At 37.0% G+C, this 23,393-nt stretch overlaps 1 protein-coding gene across 1 annotated transcript; it reads right to left on the minus strand.

Moving 5' to 3' along the window:
- Positions 1-11,058: 11,058 nt before the first annotated feature.
- LOC136222377 (proline-rich receptor-like protein kinase PERK1) lies at positions 11,059-20,723 on the minus strand. The gene is made up of 8 exons (XM_066010085.1): positions 20,400-20,723; positions 12,381-12,714; positions 12,218-12,301; positions 12,057-12,127; positions 11,864-11,940; positions 11,639-11,783; positions 11,399-11,560; positions 11,059-11,315 (listed from the first exon to the last, which is right to left on the minus strand). The coding sequence occupies exons 1-8, from the start codon at positions 20,532-20,534 to the stop codon at positions 11,214-11,216; spliced, it is 1,110 nt and encodes a 369-aa protein (XP_065866157.1). The 5' UTR covers positions 20,535-20,723; the 3' UTR covers positions 11,059-11,213.
- Positions 20,724-23,393: the final 2,670 nt, after the last annotated feature.

Raw genomic sequence — 23,393 nt, forward strand, 5'->3', positions numbered from 1 at the left:
ATGACACAAAATACTATCTACTTGACAAAAGAACACTCAACTCTTTTATATTATTTTCACTCACACAAAAATGAAGATTACATATGCCTTTATAGGCAAATAACTCACCTATTACATATTACATTATTACAATATTACAAAGATAATGTTGATTGTCAAAGTCAAAGTCAAGTATACCTCCTTCCTTCCCAACTACTTCTCTTTGACATTTTACATTTCATGACAAAAAATAATTAAATGTACATTTATTTCTTGTTTTTTTATTTTTATTTTTTATATAATAATAAAATTAAGTTTATTATTTTAACATGCCCCCTTAAACTTAATTTTTCGTGACTCTCAGTTCAACTCTCAAATGGCTGAACGTATCGTACTTCAACGGCTTCGTGAAAATATCTGCAATTTGATCTTGAGTCTTCACGAACTTCAATTTCACCTCTTTTTGCTCAATACACTCCCGAATAAAATGATACATCGTATCAATGTGTTTACTTCGATCATGAAACACTGGATTTTTCGCTAATGCCAATGCAGATTTATTATCGATAAAAATCTCCGTTGGATCATTTTGACTCATCTGAAATTCTTTTAGCAATTTCCGGAGCCAAATTGCATGACAGACACATGAGGTTGCAGCAACATATTCAGCTTCACAGGTTGACAGCGTCACAATTGCCTGCTTCTTCGAACTCCATGTAAATGCAGTATTACCCAGAAAAAATACAAAACCAGTTGTACTTTTTCTGTCATCCTTATCACCGGCCCAATCACTATCACTGTACCCAACTAATTTGAAATCGTCAGTTTTTGAATAAAGTAATCTCAAATTAGTTGTACCTTTCACGTAACAGAGAATTCTTTTTGCTGCATTCCAATGTGACACCGTTGGGGCTTCCATGTATCGACTTACTAAGCCGACTGCATAAAGAATATCCGGTCTCGTACACGTCAAATATCTGAGACTTCCGACCAAGCTTCGGAATAATGTCGGATTGACTCTGTCTCCACCTTCATCTTTCGTCAACTTGATTCCACATTCGACTGGTGTGCTGACGGGATTACAATTTTCCATCTTGAACTTCTTTAAGATCTCCTTTGCAAAACCACTTTGAGAAATAAAAATTCCGCCGTCATTCTGCTTCACTTCAATGCCAAGATAATATGACATTAGATCAATGTCAGTCATCTCGAACTCACGAGCCATTGTCTTCTTGAACTCTTCAAACATCTTAGGATTGTTCCCTGTAAAAATGAGATCATCCACATATAAACAAACAAGTAACATATCTCCATTTTTCACCTTTGCATACAGGGCATATTCATGTGGGCATTTGACAAAACCATTTTCTTGAAAATATTTGTCAATGCGACTGTTCCAGGCTCGTGGTGCTTGCTTAAGACCATAAAGTGTCTTTTTCAATTTTAACACTTTATTTTCTTGACCTTTCACAACATACCCAGGTGGTTGCTGGATATAAATTTCCTCTTCCAGATATCCATTGAGAAATGCGGATTTCACGTCCATTTGATGGATTCTCCACCCGTGTTGAGCAGCTACAGAAATTACCAGTCTGATACTCTCCATTCTGGCAACAGGAGCAAAAATTTCATTGTAGTCAATTCCGGGTTGTTGACTGAACCCTTTCGCCACCAACCTTGCTTTATGTCGGACAATTTCACCATTTGCATCTTTCTTTGCTTTGAACACCCATTTAACTCCAATGGGTTTTTGACCGGCCGGAAGTGACGTCAGCTCCCATGTTTTATTTTTCTCGATCAAATGAATCTCCTCTTCCATGGCTTTTCTCCATTTTTCATCTTTCATCGCTTCTTCTGGATCTGTTGGTTCATCATTAACAAAATGACAATAAAGAGTTAATTCATCATCGAGATTTCTTGTTACATCATAGAGATCTTTAATAGGTATGAATTTTTTTGGCTTTCCGGGCGGATGTTCATCTGAACTGTCTCCATCACTCAAGGATGAACTCGAACTGGATGAGCTTGCTGATGTCGAACTGGTTGCTGGTGTTGTGGCTTTGACTTGGCTGGTTCTTCCTGATCATTGTCTTCATCCATGAACGGATAAAAACTGTAACTGTTTTTTTTTCACCGGTCTAGTCCCAAACTGCTTCTTCATCAATAGTGACATCTCTACTGATGACGATTTTCTGAGTTTGAGGATCGAACATTTTGTACCCTTTGGAATGTTCTGAATAGCCCACAAACAAATATTTCTTGCTTTTATCATCTAGCTTCTTGCGTTCTTCATCCGGTATATGGACATGAGCAACACTGCCAAAAACATGCAAATGAGAAATACTGGATTTTATTCTACTCCATGCTTCTTGTGGAGTTTGATCCCAAACACTGACAGTTGGCGATCTGTTCAACAGGTAGACAGCACAGTCTACTACTTCGGCCCATAACTCCTTCGGTAAATTTTTGCTTTTTAACATGCTCCTCACCATGTTGAGCACAGTTCTGTTCTTTCTTTCTACTACGCCATTTTGCTGAGGTGATCTCGGGACTGAAAGGAAATGACGGATTCCATGATCTTCACAAAATTGCTTGAAAGAGATGGACATGTATTCACCGCCTCTGTCTGATCTGAGTGTTTTAATAAAATGACCACTTTCTTTCTCCACTTGGACTTTGAATTTTTTAAATGTCTCAAAAACTTCTATTTTTTCCTTCAAAAAATACACTCAAGTTTTTCTACTATAATCATTAATGAAAAGTAGAAAATATTTATTTTTACCCAGAGACTGTGGAGTGATCGGTCCACACACGTCTGTGTGAACTAGCTCAAGTGGTGCCTTTGCTCTTGACATGGACTCCTTTGGAAAACTGGTTCTGAATTGTTTTCCAACAAGACATCCTTGACACAGTTGATGGGGCTGGTCAATGTGAGGCAATCCGTTTACCATCTGCTTCTGTCCCAACTGCTTCAGTCCTCCAAAATTGAGATGTCCGTACCGTAAATGCCAAAGCCAGGGGGGACTTTGCACACAAGCTTTCAAACATTTAGCCACGTCTGTCTGAATGTTAATTGTGAACATTCTATTTTTCGCCATTGGTACTCGTGCAATCAACTCCTTTTTCTCATTCAACAGGAGTAGTTTCTGATCCACCATGTGAACTTCATAATTTTTCTCTAGTAACTGTCCCAAGCTCAAAATATTGCTTTTCATGCTAGGAACATAATAAACATTTTCAATAAACTGGTGAGCGCCATTTTTTAGCCGAATAAGAATAGTTCATTTGCCTGTAATAGGAACCTTAGAGGAATCTCCAAATACAACATTACCGCGAACAGATTCATAGAGCTCCACGAACATCTTTCTGTCACCACACATATGGTTACTTGCCGCATTGTCAAGATACCATATATTATTTTCGCGATTTTCTTCACCTTCGTAGTTAAGTAACACAGTGCCAGTTACTTCCTCATCTTGAATATTATTGGCAGTCTCTTCTACCTCCTTAGGCGGACTCCAACATTCTACCGCGTAGTGACCATACTTGGAGCAATTATAACACTAAATATTGGACTTGTCACGTCCTTCATTCGGCCTCCAGTTTCCTCTTCCTTGACCACGTCCTCGGCCTCTTCCTCTGCCTCTGGTGAATTGAGTGCTTCTGTCATTGTTGTTGTTGCCGTTTTCATTTCTGCCTCGATTTCTGCCACGTCCTCGTCCTCTACCATTTCCTCCTCGACCTCTTCCGCGTCCTCTTCCAGATTGACTACTTTCGCCATTTTTAAACACAGCCTTTGTTGCTAAGACTTGTTCTGCGAAATCTTCTCTTCGTTTCTCAAACCGCTCCTCTCGTGCTTGTAGTGACCCTACAACTTCATCAACGGACATTTCGCTGATGTCCCTGGACTCCTCCATAGCCACCACTACGTAATCAAATTTTGGTAGTAGTGATCGCATAATTTTTTCAACAATTCTGGACTCTTCAATTTTTTCTCCATACTGCCGCATCTGATTTACGACAGATTTTACTCGGGATGAGTAATCACTAATGGCCTCCGTCTCCTTCATCCTCATCATCTCAAATTCTCCTCTCAGCATCTGCAAACGAACTTTTTTAACTTTCTCCTCCCCTTGAAGAGAAACTCGTAAAATTTCTCAGGCTTGTTTGGCAGTCGTAGCTTCGGCTACTTTCTCGAACATTAATTCATCCAAACCTTGATGGATGAGAGTAAGCGCCTTTTGATCGCTTTTGCGATTTTTCTGCAGAGTATCTTTTTCTGCCTGTGACAGCGCTGCCTCGTTGGCTGGGACTACGTAGTCTTTTTCAACAATGTCCCAGACATCTTGACATCCGAGTAACGCCTTCATTCGAATACACCAATTTGAATAATTGGTTTTGGTGAGCTGAGGGTATTGATAAGGAAGTTTGAGACCGTCTGACATTTTTATAGGGTCTGTTTGGCGGAAGACTGACTCTCGTAACGTGGCTCTGATATCACTTTGTTGAAGTATAAAGGACTCAAATTGTAATTTATTAAGGATTAAAGTGTAATTTTGAAAGAATATTTTTTTGTAATTCGGATAATGAAGAAATGACACAAAATACTATCTACTTGACAAAAGAACACTCAACTCTTTTATATTATTTTCACTCACACAAAAATGAAGATTACATATGCCTTTATAGGCAAATAACTCACATATTACATATTACATTATTACAATATTACAAAGATAATGTTGATTGTCAAAGTCAAAGTCAAGTATACCTCCATCCTTCCCAACTACTTCTCTTTGACATTTTACATTTCATGACAAAAAATAATTAAATGTACATTTATTTCTTGTTTTTTTGTTTTTATTTTTTATATAATAATAAAATTAAGTTTATTATTTTAACAATAACATTCTAAGATGCGTCGAATACATCTTCCACATTTAACTTATTTTTCTACGACTGAGTGATCAATTAATTACATTTTATGCAAGTTTGGGGGTTAACTAAACATTTTATAAAAGTTGAGGGGCCTATCAGGACACTTTAAAAGTTCAGGGGGCCAATCGAACTTTTTGGACAAGTTCAGGGGACAAATGATGTATTAAGCCAAAAATCATCAATTGAGTCATCATACAACAAAAATCTTTAATTGAGGCCTCATCGAAAACCATTCGGTTGAACAATTTCATACCTTCTTTCTCCAACTCATTTTGAACAAACACATAGATTATTACAATATTTATCAAATAGTCATAATTTCTGATTTAAGATAGGATGGGGATTCGATTAACGATTTTTGCTTAGTGCAGGGGTTTAATGGATGATTTTAATAGTTTATGGTCCTAATTTATTTTGAGGCTTTAATTTAGTACAAAATGGGTGTAATGCCTTAAATTAACCTTAAAAGTTAAATTAGCTTTATTATTTAAATAAAATTATAATGGCTTAATGCTCAAATTAATCCTAATTAACATATATATTAAAAATCAATTAAGCCCAGTTTATCTGCTTGAAATTTTCCGGTGTTTGTTTGCTTAGAAAAACACATAACGGAAAATTTTAGATTAATAAATATAAAAAAGATTTTAAAAAAAAAAAGTAAAATGTTTTCCTACTTCATTCTTTATTGTCCCTTTGAAAACAATAATCGCACACAACTTCTTTTCGTCTTTAAGTATTATATTCAAACACCAAAAACTATTTTATTTTCCAGTACAAAGTTTTCTATTATCCAATATTTTCTGAAAAACAAACGGAACCTAAGTAATTAACCTTTTTATACGTATATATTAATTATAAGGGTAATTAATTTATTAGTCCCTATATTTTGACAAAACACACTGTTTAGTCCCTGTATTTTCAAAAACACATGATAAAGTCCCTAACCTTTTTCACGATGAACTGTTTAGTCCCTAACGTTTTTCTTGGTGAACTGTTTAGTCCCTGTCGTTAGACTCTCATGAAGATTTTGTTAGTCAATTTAGATTTGCGTTCTTCTTTTCCTTTCCTTTAAACTCTAATGCATCTGAAATCAACTTTCAGTGTTCTTCTTTTTTATTTTCTTCTTAATCGTTCAAATTCGTAAGCATTGGGTCTTTTTTTTTTCTTGTTCTCCATACAAATAGCTTCTTCTTTTAAATTGGATTTTCTCTTCAGGTAAATAGTAAAAGGTAATTTAGTCATTTCCGAAGTCATAAACGGTAAAAAAAATCTAACAAATAGAAGGAAGGACTAAACAGTTCATTGAAAAAAAGGTTAGGGACCTTACCATGTGTTTATGAAAATACAGGGACTAAACAGTGTGTTTTGTCAAAATATAGGGACTAATAAATTAATTACCCTAATTATAATGTAGTTCTTTAACCTTTTAAAATTATTAATTAAAGAATAAGTTATAAAACTGATCCAATTAGAAATTCCATTTACATATTTATATTCGTTACACCATTTATTATATAGATGGACTTTCCCAAAATATTCTCTGTATATAAGACAAATTTAGTCATTTTTTCTCTTTCTTCTTCCTTTCGTTTTTTCTTCTAATCATTGACAATCCTTCAATTTTATACATCAATCCCAGATTCAAACTCTTCATGTAAGTATTATGTTGATTTTACATACAAAAATCTCTTTGGACTAGTTAGATTTATGTATTTGAAGTTAGTTTGCACCTATATATTGATTGATATTTGAAGTTTTGATGTTACATGTTTGCTTTTAGCTTGGCGATCTTGCTTCATAGGGTTCACGTTTAACTAAACCGCGAAAGACTGCGACTTTGCAGTTGTATAATTTGCTTTTCGGTCCACGTAACGGCGAAACATATTTCTTTTGATAAATATGAGATATATCCATGACCTCTTTTAGATAATTAACTGGAAATCCTTCCAATGTGATAGGATTAAGAGTAGAAATGAAGATTTCACTTAACCTATCTAATCAGAGTTAATTATACATGTACAAGTAAAACAGACGTCTCGCTATACATAACTCGACGTATTCCATAGTTACAAGTTTCGTCTTAGGACATAGCTGATGAAGGATCGAGTTATACTGGACCTAATACGGAAAGGTAACCGTCAAAATCAACCTGACTTCTTATCGCTCTAGGGGAATGTGACGATTCTGATAAAACAGTCTGCACTTATTGTTGAAACACCTTTCCACATGATTTTGATTTGACAAAATTATTTAAATTAATCCATGATTAAGAGGCAATTAAATTTAAGTGCTTTGATTTAATTGTACTAATATGTTTGTTCAATGTTGAGTATAAATATAGATGTAAACAGAAATAAAAAAGTAAGATAGGACACCGTCAGCACAGCACGAACTGAGTAAAGAGCAACTCAGCATCGTAAAAGATAAGTCACCTTCAGAACAGAAGTCTGAAGATAAAGCTAGATAAAGAAGCTGAACGCAACTCAGTATCAAAAGAATAAAGTCTTCTATACAAATAAGGCCTGCAGACCAAGCTGAGTAAAGGCAACTCAGAAAGAAAGAACAAGAAGCTACGACAGAGTCAAGCTGAGTGTTCTTCAGGACAACATGATTTGTCCGTTTACTAAAAGACAAATTCTGACATCTGTTTGCACCAATAATAGAAACCTTGGAATCTTGCAAGGTAACGGTTTCGAGAGACATAGGTCAACTGGCCGGTTGCTAAAAGACAAACTACCACTATAAGACAAACCTGCAGAAAAAGACAAGCCTGGCATCTGCCTGATTCAGACGACAAGATTGGCCTGCACACTGAAGCTGACCAGAACGTTGTCTGAAGAAAGAGTTGTTTGGATTCAACGGAAAGATCCAAATTCAAATCATTTGAACCTCTGATCTCAACTATAAAAGGACGAAGATCACTCTTGGATAAAAGCACAAGTACAATAGACAGCCGATCATAGAAAGCCAAAAAGAGCTAAAACCAAAGCACACAAATACAAAATAGAGATCGTAGACCAACTTTCATATTCTGTGTAAAAGCTAGAGTGAAGTTGTATTCATCTAAAGTGTTCTTCTTCTAGAAAGAACATTTTTTGTATCAATTGTAAAGATTGAGAGAGTCAAGCTGAGTGCTCGGTTTTTGTACTCAGTGGTAGAGAAAATCTGAGTGTTCGGTTATAACATTCAGTAGGATTGAGTAGACGAATAGAGGACGGTACTCTTGCATACTCAATTGCTTGTAAAGGGGTTGTGCTCTACCTTTAAAGAGCTCATTATTGGATTCTAAAAGCCCGGAGAAGTCTGGGACTAGACGTAGGCGAAGAGGCCGAACCAGGATAAGTCATACTGAGTAATTTCTAACTCTCTTAATATATATATATGTGTGTGTGTGTGTGCGCGCGCGCTTGTGTTGCTTGTTATATTTACTCAGCATATAAATTGTTTAAAGCTGACACTGAGTAAATTAGAGTGCTGAGTTGGAAGCTGACCACAAAAGTGTCAATTCCCAACTCACAAGTGAAACAGTCTTAGTCAACATCTGACTAAAGCTGTCTTACACTAAGATAGGCCAAGCTGACCAAACCTGTGTTAATAAACTCACTAAAATTATCAAGTCAGCAAGATTAATTAGCGAAAAAGTTACATTAGTTCCTAACCCCCCCCCCCTTGGAACTAATCACACGGGACCAACACTTATTCCTTTATATGTTTAGTTTAAATAGGTTTGAGGAAAGTAATTTAAATAAACATATACGGCTAGCTGCGGTAACAACCTAATGGATCACACGTAGAATTAAGATCGAATGATGGAATGATAATTTTGAGAGGAAGGACATGTATGGGCCGAAATATATATAGGGGATTATTAAGTTGAATTAATTGATTTATTTAGATAATTATAATTAGATTATATTTATAGTTAAACCAAAAGGATAATATTAATTGGATAGTATAATTTGATTATATCTCTAAATTATTATCCTAACTTAATTAAGTATTCTAATAGGATTATAAGTATATTTATTAATTGATTTAGTTAGATAGTTATAATTAGATTATATTTATGGTTAAATCAATTAAATAATAATGTTAATTGGTTAGTAATTATCCTAACTTAATTGAATGCTCTAATGGGATTAGAGTTATATTTATTAATTTTATTTAATAGATATTAGTTATTTTAAAAAATACTTTATTTATTAGAAAAACTAATGGAATTAAAAGTCTAATTAATTAAATCTAACAAGAATAGGAGTTAGTAAAAGCAAACACTATAAATACATCCCTATGTTGCATATTTCGGTCAGCTTATCCTTAGAGAAAAATTTTAAACGCTAAAAATACACCCCTAGGAGTTAGTAAAATCAAACACTAAAAATTCTTCTCGTCTCTCATTCGATAAATTACTTTTCTCGTTTCATTCGTTTCTTAGTTTGTGTTGATATCGTTAGAGGCAATCTACACTTGGTTGCTCTAATTGGTTGATTACTAACGTTTTAGTTTTGGTTTTGTTTGTACTTGTGATTGACGGTGATATCCCCGTGGACAGTTCGTTTGCAACGGTAGATAGTTCATCAACAAAGTATATATGTTTAATCCATCTGAAAAGAGAAATAGATAAAAATTTATATTTCCGCTGTGCCTAGACTTATCTATTTTCCTTCAGTTGCCACCTTGGAAAAGATGGACTAGCTGTAGTCTGATTTCTATTTCGGCAACATAAGAAATAAACCTGATGAATGACACGACGACGCTGTAGTAATTGAGATGCTAATAGCATACTTTAAAGTACGAAGGGTTTTTGTTGATATAGGCAGCTCCGTCAATATTATACGTGAAAGGTCTTTGAGAGTCTCGATATTGAAGCAGAAAAATTGACCACGAGCACATCTCCTTTAGTAGGAATTAGTGGAAATATTGTACCTCTCATAGGTAGTGTTCACTTGGAAGCCGATATTGGAGACTCCGGGCTCAAATGGAGAAGCATCCACTAAAACAACAGATTTCTGGTTGAGTTTATGTTAAATCACCAATGTTTTTCCCAACAAGGACAAGTTTGCAACACATGTTTCTAAAGGGGTTTTGATTGGATATAAACAAGGCTATAAAGGGTTTATAGTGTACAACCTTGAAATAGACAGTTCTATTGTTACTATAGATGTCATTTTTCACGAGCAGCATAAAGAAAGAGCACGAACAAACAAGTAGATGTATGTGATTTTGGCATACTTCACATTCCAATTAATGTTTCCTGATACTGATGCCTACTTTTCTTCTTATGTTGATGATCTTCTCATCTCAGGCACCTCAAAGACTTTGATTAACCAAGTTAAGACTTATTTGCATAACAAGGACTTAGGTTATGTGGAATATTTCTTACAGGATAGAAATTGCTATATCTGAAGTTGGTTTAGTTGTTTCTCAAGCTAAATACATTTCAGATTTCCTTAAAGATTCAAATTTAGAACATGTTAGCACAACACCATCTTCTTTACCATTTAGTTTTCACCCTCATTCACAACGTCAACAACTTTCTTCTCCTTATATATTCTAAGGTTGATTAACAAATTGTTATATTTAGGCTTCACTAGGCTTGATATCAGTTTTTCTACTCAGTTACAAAGTCAGTTTATGTCAACTCCCTATCAATATCATTCAGATGCAGCTTTGCACATTTTGAAATATCTCAAAGGAACACTTAATAGAGGAGTGTCTTTATCCTAAACAGTTTGGCTTATCAATTGTTGGATATTGTGACTCAGACTAGGAAGTTTGTAAAAAGTACAAAAGATCAATGACTAGGTTTTGCATCTTTATTGGAAAGCTATAGTATCCTAAAAAAAAAGAAGCAGGCTATTGTCAATCTTGCTTCAACTGAAGCGGAATATAAAAGTCAAGTTATGGCTACCCGTGAATTTAAATGGATCACTTACATTCTAAAAGATTTCTTGATCCGTGTTTCTTGTCTCATTCTCTCCATTGTGATAATACTTCAACAATTGTCATTGCTGCCAATCCAGTAGATCATGATCGATACTAAGCATTTTGATATTGATGTGCATTTTGTCCGAGACTATGTTGATTAGTGGTTTCTTGGCAGTCCTCGTATTGATTTTGAAGATTAATCATCGGATATCTTCACCAAACCATGGCATATTGATATTTAACTTCCAAACTTGATCAGATAGACAAGCTCAATTTAGTAGGAAATGGTTAGTAAGAAAGTTGAAAGTGGCCAGACAGAATACATTCTTAAAGAATAACATTAATTCAAGTATAGACAGTGCAAGTCAAGTATCTTTTATGGGCAGAGGTCCTCGCAAGTAATGCTTGTCATTCTTGAGGTGCCATATCTGCTCCATTGCCAAACTTCCTTGTAGAGCTTCAACTATCTGCATTTCACATATATATGCTTATAATGTAAACATTACATTAATGGCTTATCAATTACAAGTAGAACCATATGCACACCTACCTGGTCCATTCCTGGCCGATTTTCTTCAGGTTTATACACACAAGCTGCAGCACAACACATCACTCGACCCATTTCTTCTTTATCGTATTCATTTCCCAGTCTCGGATCAATAGCAATGTTGTACTCGTTCGACTCCAACGCAAATTCAAGTAGAGGCATCGCCTGCATATTTCAAAACAAACAATTATCAAAGCAATCCAGTGAATTCTGAATCTGTCACTTATAAGAGGAAGCACGTACCCAAGTAGTTAGGTAAGGACATCCATCCTTTGTATAAGAGTAAGGTTTCTTCCCAGTTATCAACCCCAAAAGTACAACACCAAAGCAAAAAACATCAGCTTTATCTGAAAGTCTTCTATCTTTCATGTACTCAGGAGCCATATAACTGCAAAATTATAATCACATAAAGATAAATTCATGAAGAGCAACTCTCATATATCTAAACAAATAGGGGATTCATCTTACCCGAAAGTTCCCTTGAAGTCGGTCATGATGTGAGAAATTGAATGTGATAAACTTACAGCAATTTCAAATCCTGCAATCTGAAAAAAAGAAAATCATAAGTTGATTAAAAACGACGAAATCAAGTTTTTAGGATATGATAAATTAGCAACAAAGTGTGAGCTATAAGTTAACATATTTGCCAAAAATATATTACCTTCGGTTCAAAGTCAGAATCAAGTAGAATAGAATTCGATTTAATATTGCGGTGAATGATCTTGGGATTACCTGAAACCAGAGAGTAACTAGAAATGAAATGATCTGAAATTAAAACCAGGTGAAACTGGTTGAAAGTATTATTAGTTCCAATATACTCACAGTTGTGCAAATATGCCAATCCTTTAGCAGTGCCTAAGGCAATTTTCATTCTGTTTTTCCAATTGATAGTAAGCAACGTCCTGCCTGCAATGTTATTTCCCAGAATCAACAGCTTAAATGGGGTAATTACAAGTTGAATTATGAGGATAAGTGAGATCGTTACCATGTAAATTAAATTTCAAGGACTTGTTGGGAAGAAACTCTAAAACAAGCAGTTTATCAGCATAATCAGTGCAGTATCCAAGCATCTTGACAATGTTTGGATGATTGATGCGACTGATGGCTAAAATTTCGGACACAAAATGACTTTCATTCCTATCAGGATTAAGAAACTTCTTAATTGCAACTTTAGTATCCGAAAGTTTTCCCCGGTAAACTCGACTAAAAGAACCTCTGCCAAGGCTGTTAGAATGGGAGAAATTATCAGTTGCTATTGCCAGTTCTTCATAACTAAATAACTTCGTCCTGATAGCACTTGTATTTAAATGGGGGATAACCTGAAAGTGAGTCAAAAATAAATAGTTATGAGTATTATGTTTTGGTAAAGATCAAAATGTACCATAAGTTAAGTTTGTTAATTTGCATAATGAATGTAAAATTTGATCTTTAATCCTCAACTAACTAAATTTTAAATTATTATCCATATATTTTAGATTTTAAACTAATGACACAATTTATTAATTAATCAATCAATAAACTTGCTTTTTTTTGACTGAATTATGAGATTTTTTTTTATAGTATTCATGATTTTACTTAAATAGAACTATTAATTATGGCTTTTTTTCTCAAAAAAAAAAAAATTCTGGCTTTTAATACATAAACTTGTTGAAACACCTTTCCACGTGATTTTGATTTGACAAAATTATTTAAGTTAATCCCATGATTAAACAATTAAATTTAAGTGATTTGATTTAATTGTACTAATGTGTTTGTTCAATGTTGAGTAAGTTAACTAACGAGAACAGGAACTGAAAGACTATAAAAGAAAGACAGAACAAAGTCAGCATGAGCAAGTCACACAACAGAGCTGAGTGGAATGCAACTCAGCTTTACAAAAGAAACGTCTTCTTCAGAAAGACTTGAAGGCAAAGCTGCTAAGTCAAGCTGAGTAAATATCAAAGTCGCCGCTAAGTCAAGTTGAGTGATAATCAAATCAGTGTCCAATTATCCGTCAACTTGTGAGACAAAGTCTGACACATTTCAGAAGCCTCGGAAATCCGCTTCAAGGACCTTTTCAAGACGCATGGACCATCTGACGTTTGGCAAGAAGACAAACCTGGCGCTAGAAGACAAACCTGGTGCAAGAAGACGAATCTGGCAAGCTTGGCTCCTGCAAAAATCAGAAGACAAGATTGGCCTGCAATTCTGGAAGCTGACCAATCAATGACGAAAGAAGACCGTTTACTCTCAACAGATATGTCTGAATTCAAATTATTGAAGCTTCAGAATTCACTATAAATGGACAAGTTCATCACTTGGATCATTGCCGAACATACAAGAGAGAAAAAGACAAACAAGATCTTCACTAAGTCAAAAATTCAAAAGAGAAGCTGTCTGAATAGAAAAAGCAAGTTCTTACACCAAATTCCAATCATTGTGTAAAAGTCTAGAGTGAATTGTATTAATCTAAAGTGTTCTTCATTTTGTGAGAACAATCTTGTATCAATCGTAAAAGGTTAGAAGAGTGAAACTGAGTACTCGGTTATAGTACTCAGTGGTAGAGACAATCTGAATACTCAGTTATAGTATTCAGTGGTAGATAGGATTGAGTAGACGAATAGAGGAAGGTACTCTTGCATACTCAGTTGCTATTGTAAACGGTTTGTGCTCTACCTTTAAAGAGCTCAGTAGTGGATTGAAAAAGCCCGGAGGGATTCTGGGGACTGGACGTAGGCGGTGAGGCCGAACCAGGATAAGTCTGCTGAGTAATCTCTAACTCTTTCTCCTGATATATATGTATATGTTTGTGTTGCTTGCTTAAATTGCTCAGTAAATAATTTGTACAAGCCGCCGACGCTGAGTAATCAGAGTGTTGAGTTGGAAGCTGGCCTAAAAGTGTTACTTCCCAACTCACAATTGAAACAGCTCTAGTCAATATCTGATTAAAGCTGTCTCACACCTCACTTAGCCTTGCTGACCTAAAGTTGAGTTAAATCGTCAAACATTTAATTAAGTTGAGTAGCTCACTATTCAAGATAAAACGTAAGGAAAGGACGTTCTCTCCGGTCCTCAAAAATGTTAAAAATCTCAAGGTTTTCCATTCTCGCTGGTTCTCCAAGAGCTTCGTACAAGCTGAGCAACCCTTCTGCGAATGGATATCAAAGAATGGCTGGACCGACCTCTTCTCTCTTCCTTGAACCACTTATCCGCAGTTAGTAAAGGAATTCTACACAAACCTAAGGGTAGCCCATGATGACTGCGACTATATGATCACGAAAGTCAAGAACAAGGAGTTCACCATCACTCCTTATCTTGCTAAACTGCTAAAACTGAAGGAAGAAGGATCAGAACTCAGGTGCACAAACGACTACATGCATGTTGATTACGAAGCTGAATTCTGCAAACCCAAGAATCATAAAGGTGAAATCTCCAGTAAAAGTATGGGTCAGCCTAAAAAACAAGCCCACTATATCCTGACCAACTTCTTGTTTCCCAAGGTCAACTCCTCCTCCTCAGCCTCAAACTTTAATAGTGCTTTATCTGACACATACTGACCTACCAGCCGCTCAATATGCCCGTCTTTCTAATTGGGGCTTTTCAACGGAGCACGGGGATACTCAGGATGGGCTCCCTAATCACCAAAATCCTTCAGGATCAAAAGGTCAGCCTAAAGGAGGAAATTTACATAGAGGGCACTGAGATCACCTCAGCGATTCTATTTGGCTTAGCTCACAGCCTTCCCATCAAACCTAAGAAGGGTAAGGGACCCTTGGTCGAAGAAGCTCCTGCTGAAGGAGATGTGGTTGAAAAGACAACTACTGAGCTGTCAAAGAAAGGAAAGAAAGTTGTGGTTGAAGCAGAACATGCTGAGCGCACTAGGCAGGAAAGAAAGAGAAAAGCTGACCAAACCCCACTGGCCAGGGATATTAACAAAACTGCCAAGAAAATCAGGGTGGTAGTTGGTGGAAAGAAACCTGCTCCTGCTGAGCCAGTGCAAGAAAAGCCAGAGTCAGCTGAGAAGAAACAGAAGAGAGTTGACCCTGAGGAAAGTGAGGAGACACTTGAACAGCCACTTAAGAGGAAGAAAACCTCTGGGTTGAATCCGTTAGACGCTAACCCACTTGACTTTGTGATTTCAGCGGACTCACATTTTGTACGAAGTCAAGAAATTGACTTGGAAAAGACACCTTGTGATCAGGAGGAAGATCAAGGTTGTACTGAAAAACTAGCCCAAGCTGACAAGGTACATTCTGCTGAGCCAAGTAAAACAGCTGCCGCTGAGCAGGCTAATGAGCAAGGAGCTAAGTCTCTAGTAAAGGACAAGGTTGAGGAGAACCTTTATGATGACTTAGGACTCAACTTCTCTTTTGAGTCACCAGACTCTCCTGCTGCTGACCCTTCTCCTCCAACCAAATCTCAAAAGGGCAGTGCGGACAAGCGTTTCAAACGCAAAGCTCAAAAGCCCGGCGTTATCGATCTGCTGGATGAATCACCACTGAAGGACCCTATCACAGACTTACCTGGGCTCCAGTTTCAATTCTTCACCACCATCACTGAGCCCACTCCAGACCAAGTAAAGGAAAAACAAGCCTCTGTTTCTCAAGCTGAGGAACAAGCCACTAAGGGTCAAATTTCTGCCGACACCTCTGCTCATCCTTCCACTGAGCAAGTGCTTGAAGTTCCTGCTGCTCAACAAAAAGAGTTAGCAAAGGAAACTCCACCTGCTAAAGACAATGCTGAGTTGCCTCCACCTCAAAGTTCTACTCAACTCCAGACTGACCCTGAGCAGGTAAATAAGACTGCCGAGCAACCACTTCCATCCTCCACTGAGCAGTTCATCAACCAGTCAGCTCCTGCTGCTGGCCTCAATAAAAGTGCAGCCACTGACCAGGCTGGCACTTCCACTTCTGGGCAGCATCAAAATTCTCCACCTACTGCTAACCAGAAAACGGCCTCTGAGCACAACACTGATGATACTTACACTTATTTGGATGTTTCTATGTCATGAAGATGAATCATCCAATCCGCTCAAACTCTACTTCAAGAGATACATCAGTCTCAAGCCGATGTTGCTGGGTCCATTCCTGCTGAGCTAACTCAATTTTCCTCTGTCACGCAACTTCTGATCGAACTTAAAGGTCTTAAGGAGCTGATGAGTGTTATGACCTTCTTGGTCTCTCAACAGCCCAAGTAAGAATTCATGGCCAAGCTGGCCAAACATCAGCTGATGATGGTAAATCATATGAACTCAATCGAATGGAAAATCAACGCCCTATCTGCTGCGAACTCATCATCTGCAACTTCTGCTGAGGTCACTCAGCATTTCTCCTAGCTGTCCGCCGAGCTAACCGGGGCTCATGAACTCATCTCCTCCTCTTCTCAATGCTTCATAGAACAAATCGGTGAGGCTATACGCCTACTCAACTTGAGCAAAGAAGAAATGGATACTGACCAAGTAAAGACCAATGACATTTTGCACTGCACCACGTCAACACTTGCGCATGTTAGGCACATTAATGCTCAGCGTCATTCGCATGATTCTGCACTAATCAGGATGTACTATCAATCCTATGCACGAATGACAGACTCGATTACTTGGATTGGGAAATCTCTTGAGTTTTTACTCAGTATCCTCAGCGCACACATCAAAATTCTCGCTTCAAGTATGAAAGATGGCATGCAGGTCTTTACGGGTCTTAGAGAAAGTACGGGTCACATGCAACATTATTCATCCATCCTGACTCGTGCTGTTCAACAAGGGCAATTCTATGCTCCTCCCCTTCAATCTAATGATGCTGGCAAAACGGGGGAGAAAGATCAAGCTAAGCAAGCTGCTGGAACTCAGCAGAAGCCAGGGGAGAAAGATAAAGCTAAGCAGCCAGCTGCCGGAACACAGCAGAAGCCTCCTGGCTCAACTTCTGCTGTCCCAGGCAACCAGACTCAGCAACAACGAACAGCCAAACCGAGCCAAACCAAACCCAAGTCAAATCAAGTTCAAGCCAATATCAAGAAATAGAACTAGCAATAGTCTCTAGTCTTAGCTTGTAACTTATGTTTTTTATGGCATGTTTTTGTTGAGCTGAGTATTTCTATATATATGCATCTTTTATCCAAACTGACTTTATATATGCGATGCTTACTTGCTGTGTTTATATGCTGATCTGTCTCATACAAACTCATTGAACAACAACTTAAAACTTGTGAACATAAAAATTTACCAAGTAAAATACACTCAGTATACCCCAGCTCTGATATTTGAATCTAACTCTGATACCAGAACCCAACTCTGATACCTGAATTACACAGAGTATCAAAACTGAGTAAATGTCTAAATGTTCCAAGTATTGACCTTCTTCGGAAGCTGGCCTTAGGCTCTTTTCGATTAAATCTTAGAAGGTTTAGAAATGAACTAAGTCAGTGACTCAAGTCTTAGATTCACTCAATTAGATCTTAGAAGGTTTAGAGTTAAACTAAGTCAACAGATGCAACCCTTACGGGGGAGTAATCTCAGAAGAATAAAAAGGTCAAAAATCATAAGGGATGCTCAACATTGAGTTCCTTGATTAAATACTTTTGCCAACATCAAAATGGGGGAGTTTGTTGAAACACATTTCCACATGATTTTGATCTGACAAAATTATTTAAGCTAATCCTATGATTAAACAATTAAATTTAAGTGCTTTGATTTAATTGTACTAATGTGTTTGTTCAATGTTGAGTAAGTTAACTAACGAGAACATGAACGGAAAGACTATAAAAGAAAGACAGAACAAAGTCAGCATGAGCAAGTCACACAGTAGAGCTGAGTAGAATGCAACTCAACTTTACAAAAGAAACGTCTTCTTCAGAAAGGCTTGAAGACGAAGCTGCTAAGTCAAGCTGAGTAAATATCAAAGTCGCCGCTAAGTCAAGCTGAGTAATAATCAAATCAGTGTCCAATTATCCATCAACTTGTGAGACAAAGTCTGACACATTTCAGAAGCCTCGGAAATCCGCTTCAAGGACCTTTTCAAGACGCATGGACCACCTGACGTTTGGCAAGAAAACAAACCTTGCACTAGAAGACGAACATGGTGCAAGAAGACGAATCTGGCAAGCTTGGCTCCTGCAAAAATCAGAAGACAAGATTGGCCTGCAATTCTGGAAGCTGACCAATCAATGACGAAAGAAGACCGTTTACTCTCAACGGATATGTCTGAATTCAAATTATTGAAGCTTCAGAATTCACTATAAATGGACAAGTTCATCACTTGGATCATTGCCGAACATACAAGAGAGAAAAAGACAAACAAGATCTTCACTAAGTCAAAAATTCAAAAGAGAAGCTGTCTGAATAGAAAAAGCAAGTTCTTACACCAAATTCCAATCATTGTGTAAAAGTCTAGAGTGAATTGTATTAATCTAAAGTGTTCTTCATTTTGTGAGAACAATCTTGTATCAATCGTAAAAGGTTAGAAGAGTGAAACTGAGTACTCGGTTATAGTACTCAGTGGTAGAGACAATCTGAATACTCGGTTATAGTATTCAGTGGTAGATAGGATTGAGTAGACGAATAGAGGAAGGTACTCTTGCATACTCAGTTGCTATTGTAAACGGTTTGTGCTCTACCTTTAAAGAGCTCAGTAGTGGATTGAAAAAGCCCGGAGGGATTCTGGGGACTGGACGTAGGCGGTGAGGCCGAACCAAGATAAGTCTGCTGAGTAATCTCTAACTCTTTCTCCTGATATATATGTATATGTTTGTGTTGCTTGCTTAAATTGCTCAGTAAATAATTTGTACAAGCCGACGCTGAGTAATCAGAGTGCTGAGTTGGAAGCTGGCCTAAAAGTGTTACTTCCCAGCTCACAATTGAAACAGCTCTAGTCAGTATCTGATTAAAGCTGTCTCACATCTCACTCAGCCTTGCTGACCTAAAGCTGAGTTAAATTGTCAAACATTTAATTAAGTCAGCATTATAAAGCGAAAAAGTTACATTAGTTCCTAACCCCCCTTAGAACTAATCCTATTACGTTACACGGGACCTACAAAGCCCCTTCAGGTAGAGGCTATACTTACTTTGTGCGTTTTTCACCATTGGTCAAAATTATTGTAAAACTTACTTTGTTAAAAACAAAAATTTGGTCAAAATTATTTTCAAAGTAAAAATAAATAAGTACAGGATCAAAGGTGAAATTAATCTAGGGATAAAAAAAATATAAATAAATAAGTAAAAGGATCAAAACAAAAATAAAAAAGTAAAATTTAGTTAAAAATATTTTGTGAGAAAAAAATTAAAAATATATAAATAGAAGGATCAAAAGTGAAACTAATACAAGGACAAAAAAAAGTAAAAATAAATAAATATATAAACCAAAATAAAAATTAAAAAGTAAAATAGAGTGCGTAGAATTTTATAAGGAGCGTAGAAGTTCAAGTTAGTAAAGGGAATAGAAATGTCTACTGACTTCAGGAATGAGAACCTAAAACTAAAAAAATAATAATTAAATTAATAAAAAAAATACCAATAAAGAGAATGTAATCTCTCGTTTTCTTTACTCTTTCCTGAAACTCTCGAAACAAACGTCCCTAAATACGTTTAGGATCTAATTAAGTACCTCAATCTATCTATTTAAGTAACTAATTTTTCCTTTACTAATTAAAAGTAAATTACATTATTGATGTTTACGCCTTTGATACTTAAAAACTTTTATTTTAAATATCAAAAACATACTTTTATATTTTTAAGTTTTTTTTTTTCTCTCTTTTCTATACTATCTAATTTTAATAAAAAAAATATAATTTAAATATTCTAGCATATAAAAAAAATAAAAGTATGAAATAATGAAAGGGATGATTTGAAAAGTTAAATAATAGTAAACAAATAAAAGTAGTAAAATGTAAAAAAGAATTTATTAAATAATAGTAAACGGCAAACAAACAAAGTAGTACATATATAACCTTCAAAAAAATGTATCATATCATATAAGACAAAACTAAATTGCAGTACCTCAGTTTTATCAAAAAAAAAAAAAAAATGCAGTACCTCAGAAAAGGCCGTTAGAGGGAGTCTCCGTTGAGGGATGGATGGCTTTTCCTCTGGAAAGAGGTCCCCGACTGGCCCATCAATCGGCTGCAGATAAACTGGTGGTTCTTCTTCTTCTTCTGGCGGGAGGGTCATTTCATCTGATTCTATCTCCGGTCCGGTGGCTCTCTCTGGAGATCCTCTTCAATTCAATTTTCTAATCAGAATAACCGACTTAGATGGCAACGCACAAACAGAGATTTCGATTACCAATTTAGGGAAAGAGATTGATGCGATTTTGAACTTAAACTATCAACAGTGTTGTTTCCGTGTTGACTCACAAATAAAAAATTGACAACTAGGAACTATAATTAATTACCCAAATTTAAGTCGTCTTGCCAGCTGTGCTAGTGCTATAACTTTTTTTTTTTTTTTTTTATTTTATGAAAACTTGCATTTATTTTAAGAAAGAGCTGGACCATATTGACCAATAAAAAAAAATTAGAAATCCCATAACGGGACATCCTCATTCCTCTCTAAGATAGCTAATTTAGGTAGGGTGTTGTTAAACCCAGCCCCAAATTCCTACCCCTAGCTCCGTGAAAGGACGAAAATGACCTTTCATGGATTTTGAGAGGGAAATTTCTAATTTTTTTTGCCAATTCGACACGCGGGCGTGTGGATATCACGCCTCACCGCGTGGTCGGACGTGATAGCCCTACGCTTCACCGCAAGGTCGGACGTGGGGCTATCACATCCGACCACGTGGTGAGGTGTGATATCCACACGCCCGCGTGTCGGATTGGTAAAAAAATTAGCTTTTTAACCCCGTAAATAGTTCGTTAAACCCGTAAATAGGCCGTGAAACCCGTAAATAGGCCGTTAAGCCTGTAACTACAGAATTGTACGTAACAAATAAAAATAGAAAACTTAAAAATTAAAATAAACATTAATAAACATAAACATTTATAAACGTAAATGGTTAAATATAATATATACAACAAAAAGTGTTAAAATGTATGAATTTCTACAACAAAAATTCAGCTCGCCCGACGCCACGCATCCATAAACTCATCCATCTCCTTCTTAATGCGTAGAACATCCTCGTCAGATCGGTGGGTAGCCGCTAGTTGGGTGACACGCCACAACCAGCTAACCCATTGCAAAAAAAAATTAACAATTAATAAATAAATATTAACAATTAAACACATATAAACTAATACTAAATAATAATATTAAATAATAATAAACTTACAAATTCGCTGTTGGCGCGAGCATGCTGTACCGGTGCAGCCTGTGGTGCATGAATGAGATGGGGATGCGAATGTCGCCTATACCAGTCCATATAAGCAGGCTCACAGACAGTGGGATCGTATCCAACGGGTCGGCATCTCCTCCGATCAATGCCCCGAGCCGATGGAAATCTCCGTCACGTATCCCCAACTGTGACTAAGGAATGCGTGAGCTTATACGCGATATATCTCCATGGTCGTACTGCTTTATCAGGTCTAATACGCTCAGCTGGGATAGGCTGAATATATCCGACCTGACGCAGCGCTCGATCGGGCATATACGGCTCGACGATGTCTCTACACCGTATCCAACCGGCGTAGGACACTCGAAGCCGATAATTGTCGGCGACAGGACCATAAGGCAACCACGTCACCTGGAAAAAAGTAATACTCAATAATAATATACTATAAATAATACTTAAATAAATTTTAAAATTTTATAAAATACCTCTGCCGCCGTCACACGATCCAGCTGCCCGCGAAAGGTATCTAGTCGGGCGGTCGTCTTGCCTGGTACCCCGACCTCCCATCTCAGTGCACGGGCATGGTCAGCTGGGATCAAGTGAGCTCCTCTATGCGGCCGGAACACTGGAAAATACTCGTATATCCATGCCTGCAGTAGAGTCAAACATCCGCATATACCTGAACAGTCTCACCTGCTCGCTATCCCCAGCTGCCGGTACAACATGGCTAGTGTAGCAGACCCCCATGATAGTCCAGCTGCCCCGCTGACACCGCTGTAAACCTCAGCAAGATGGGTCGGCCTAATCCTATCTCCACTCTTGTCAACAAAAAGAGTGGATCCAAGCATAAGCCACATCCATGCTATGGCCCGAGTAGCGTCATCCCTACCCTCGGTCAGAAGCCCCTGTACAGCCCCAAAAAATACACCTCCACCACCCCATAAATGTCGGGTCGGCAACAGAAGCTCAGCCTGACTCACCCCAAACATCATCATGCACATGGCATGAAGCCCGTCAGTAGGGGGAGACTCGGACACCATCGGACCGTCGATCGGGATCCGAAGAATCTGCCACATATCATGCAGCTGGATAGTCATCTCCCCGAACGGCATGTGGAAGGAGTTCGTATCAGGCTGCCACCGCTCCACGAACGCAGTCAACAGCGGAGTGTCGAGGTTCTTGAACATGGCATGTGGAAGGTGAGACAAACCAGTCCTCTCGATCATCTCCCTCAGCTGTAAAATGACACATATACAATTTATACAATTACTGAATGTTTTTTATGTTTATAGTTAAAAATACAAATTACAATAAATGTTGACACACTATATTATGCTTACCTCGGGTGACGCATCAGAAAACCACTGACACAAATCTTTGCATGCTGCTGATCTATTGTAGCATGTCAGAAACGACCGAATCTCTCCTCCCAACATCCGTGAGGCAACATGTCCTAGAAAACTAGGAATCACGGAACCATCAACGGGACCACCATCAACCGTTGCAGTAACTACCCAGCTCTCGTCCTCACTAGCTTTGGGACGTTTGCTTGTCCTTGAAAATTATAAAATTATATTAAAAATATACTAAAATTATACTAAAGTTATAAATATACTACAATTATACTAAAATTATAAATATACTAAAATTATACTAAAGTTATACTAAAATTATAAATATACTAAATTATACTAAAATTATAAATATACTAAAATTATACTAAAATTATAAATATTCTAATATTACTAAAATTATACTAA

The sequence above is a fragment of the Euphorbia lathyris genome, chromosome 3, assembly GCF_963576675.1.
Source record: "Euphorbia lathyris chromosome 3, ddEupLath1.1, whole genome shotgun sequence".
In the NCBI taxonomy this organism is placed as follows: Eukaryota; Viridiplantae; Streptophyta; class Magnoliopsida; order Malpighiales; family Euphorbiaceae; genus Euphorbia; species Euphorbia lathyris.

Bases quoted from the DNA above. Each gene is read 5' to 3' on its own strand.
- LOC136222377 (XM_066010085.1), bottom strand. From the start codon at position 20,534: ATGACCCTCCCGCCAGAAGAAGAAGAAGAACCACCAGTTTATCTGCAG. The intron at 12,302-12,380 runs GTAACGATCTCA...ATAACATTGCAG, and splicing joins CTTGAAATTTAATTTACATG to GCAGGACGTTGCTTACTATC. The intron at 11,941-12,056 runs GTAATATATTTT...TCTTTTTTTCAG, and splicing joins ATTCTGACTTTGAACCGAAG to ATTGCAGGATTTGAAATTGC.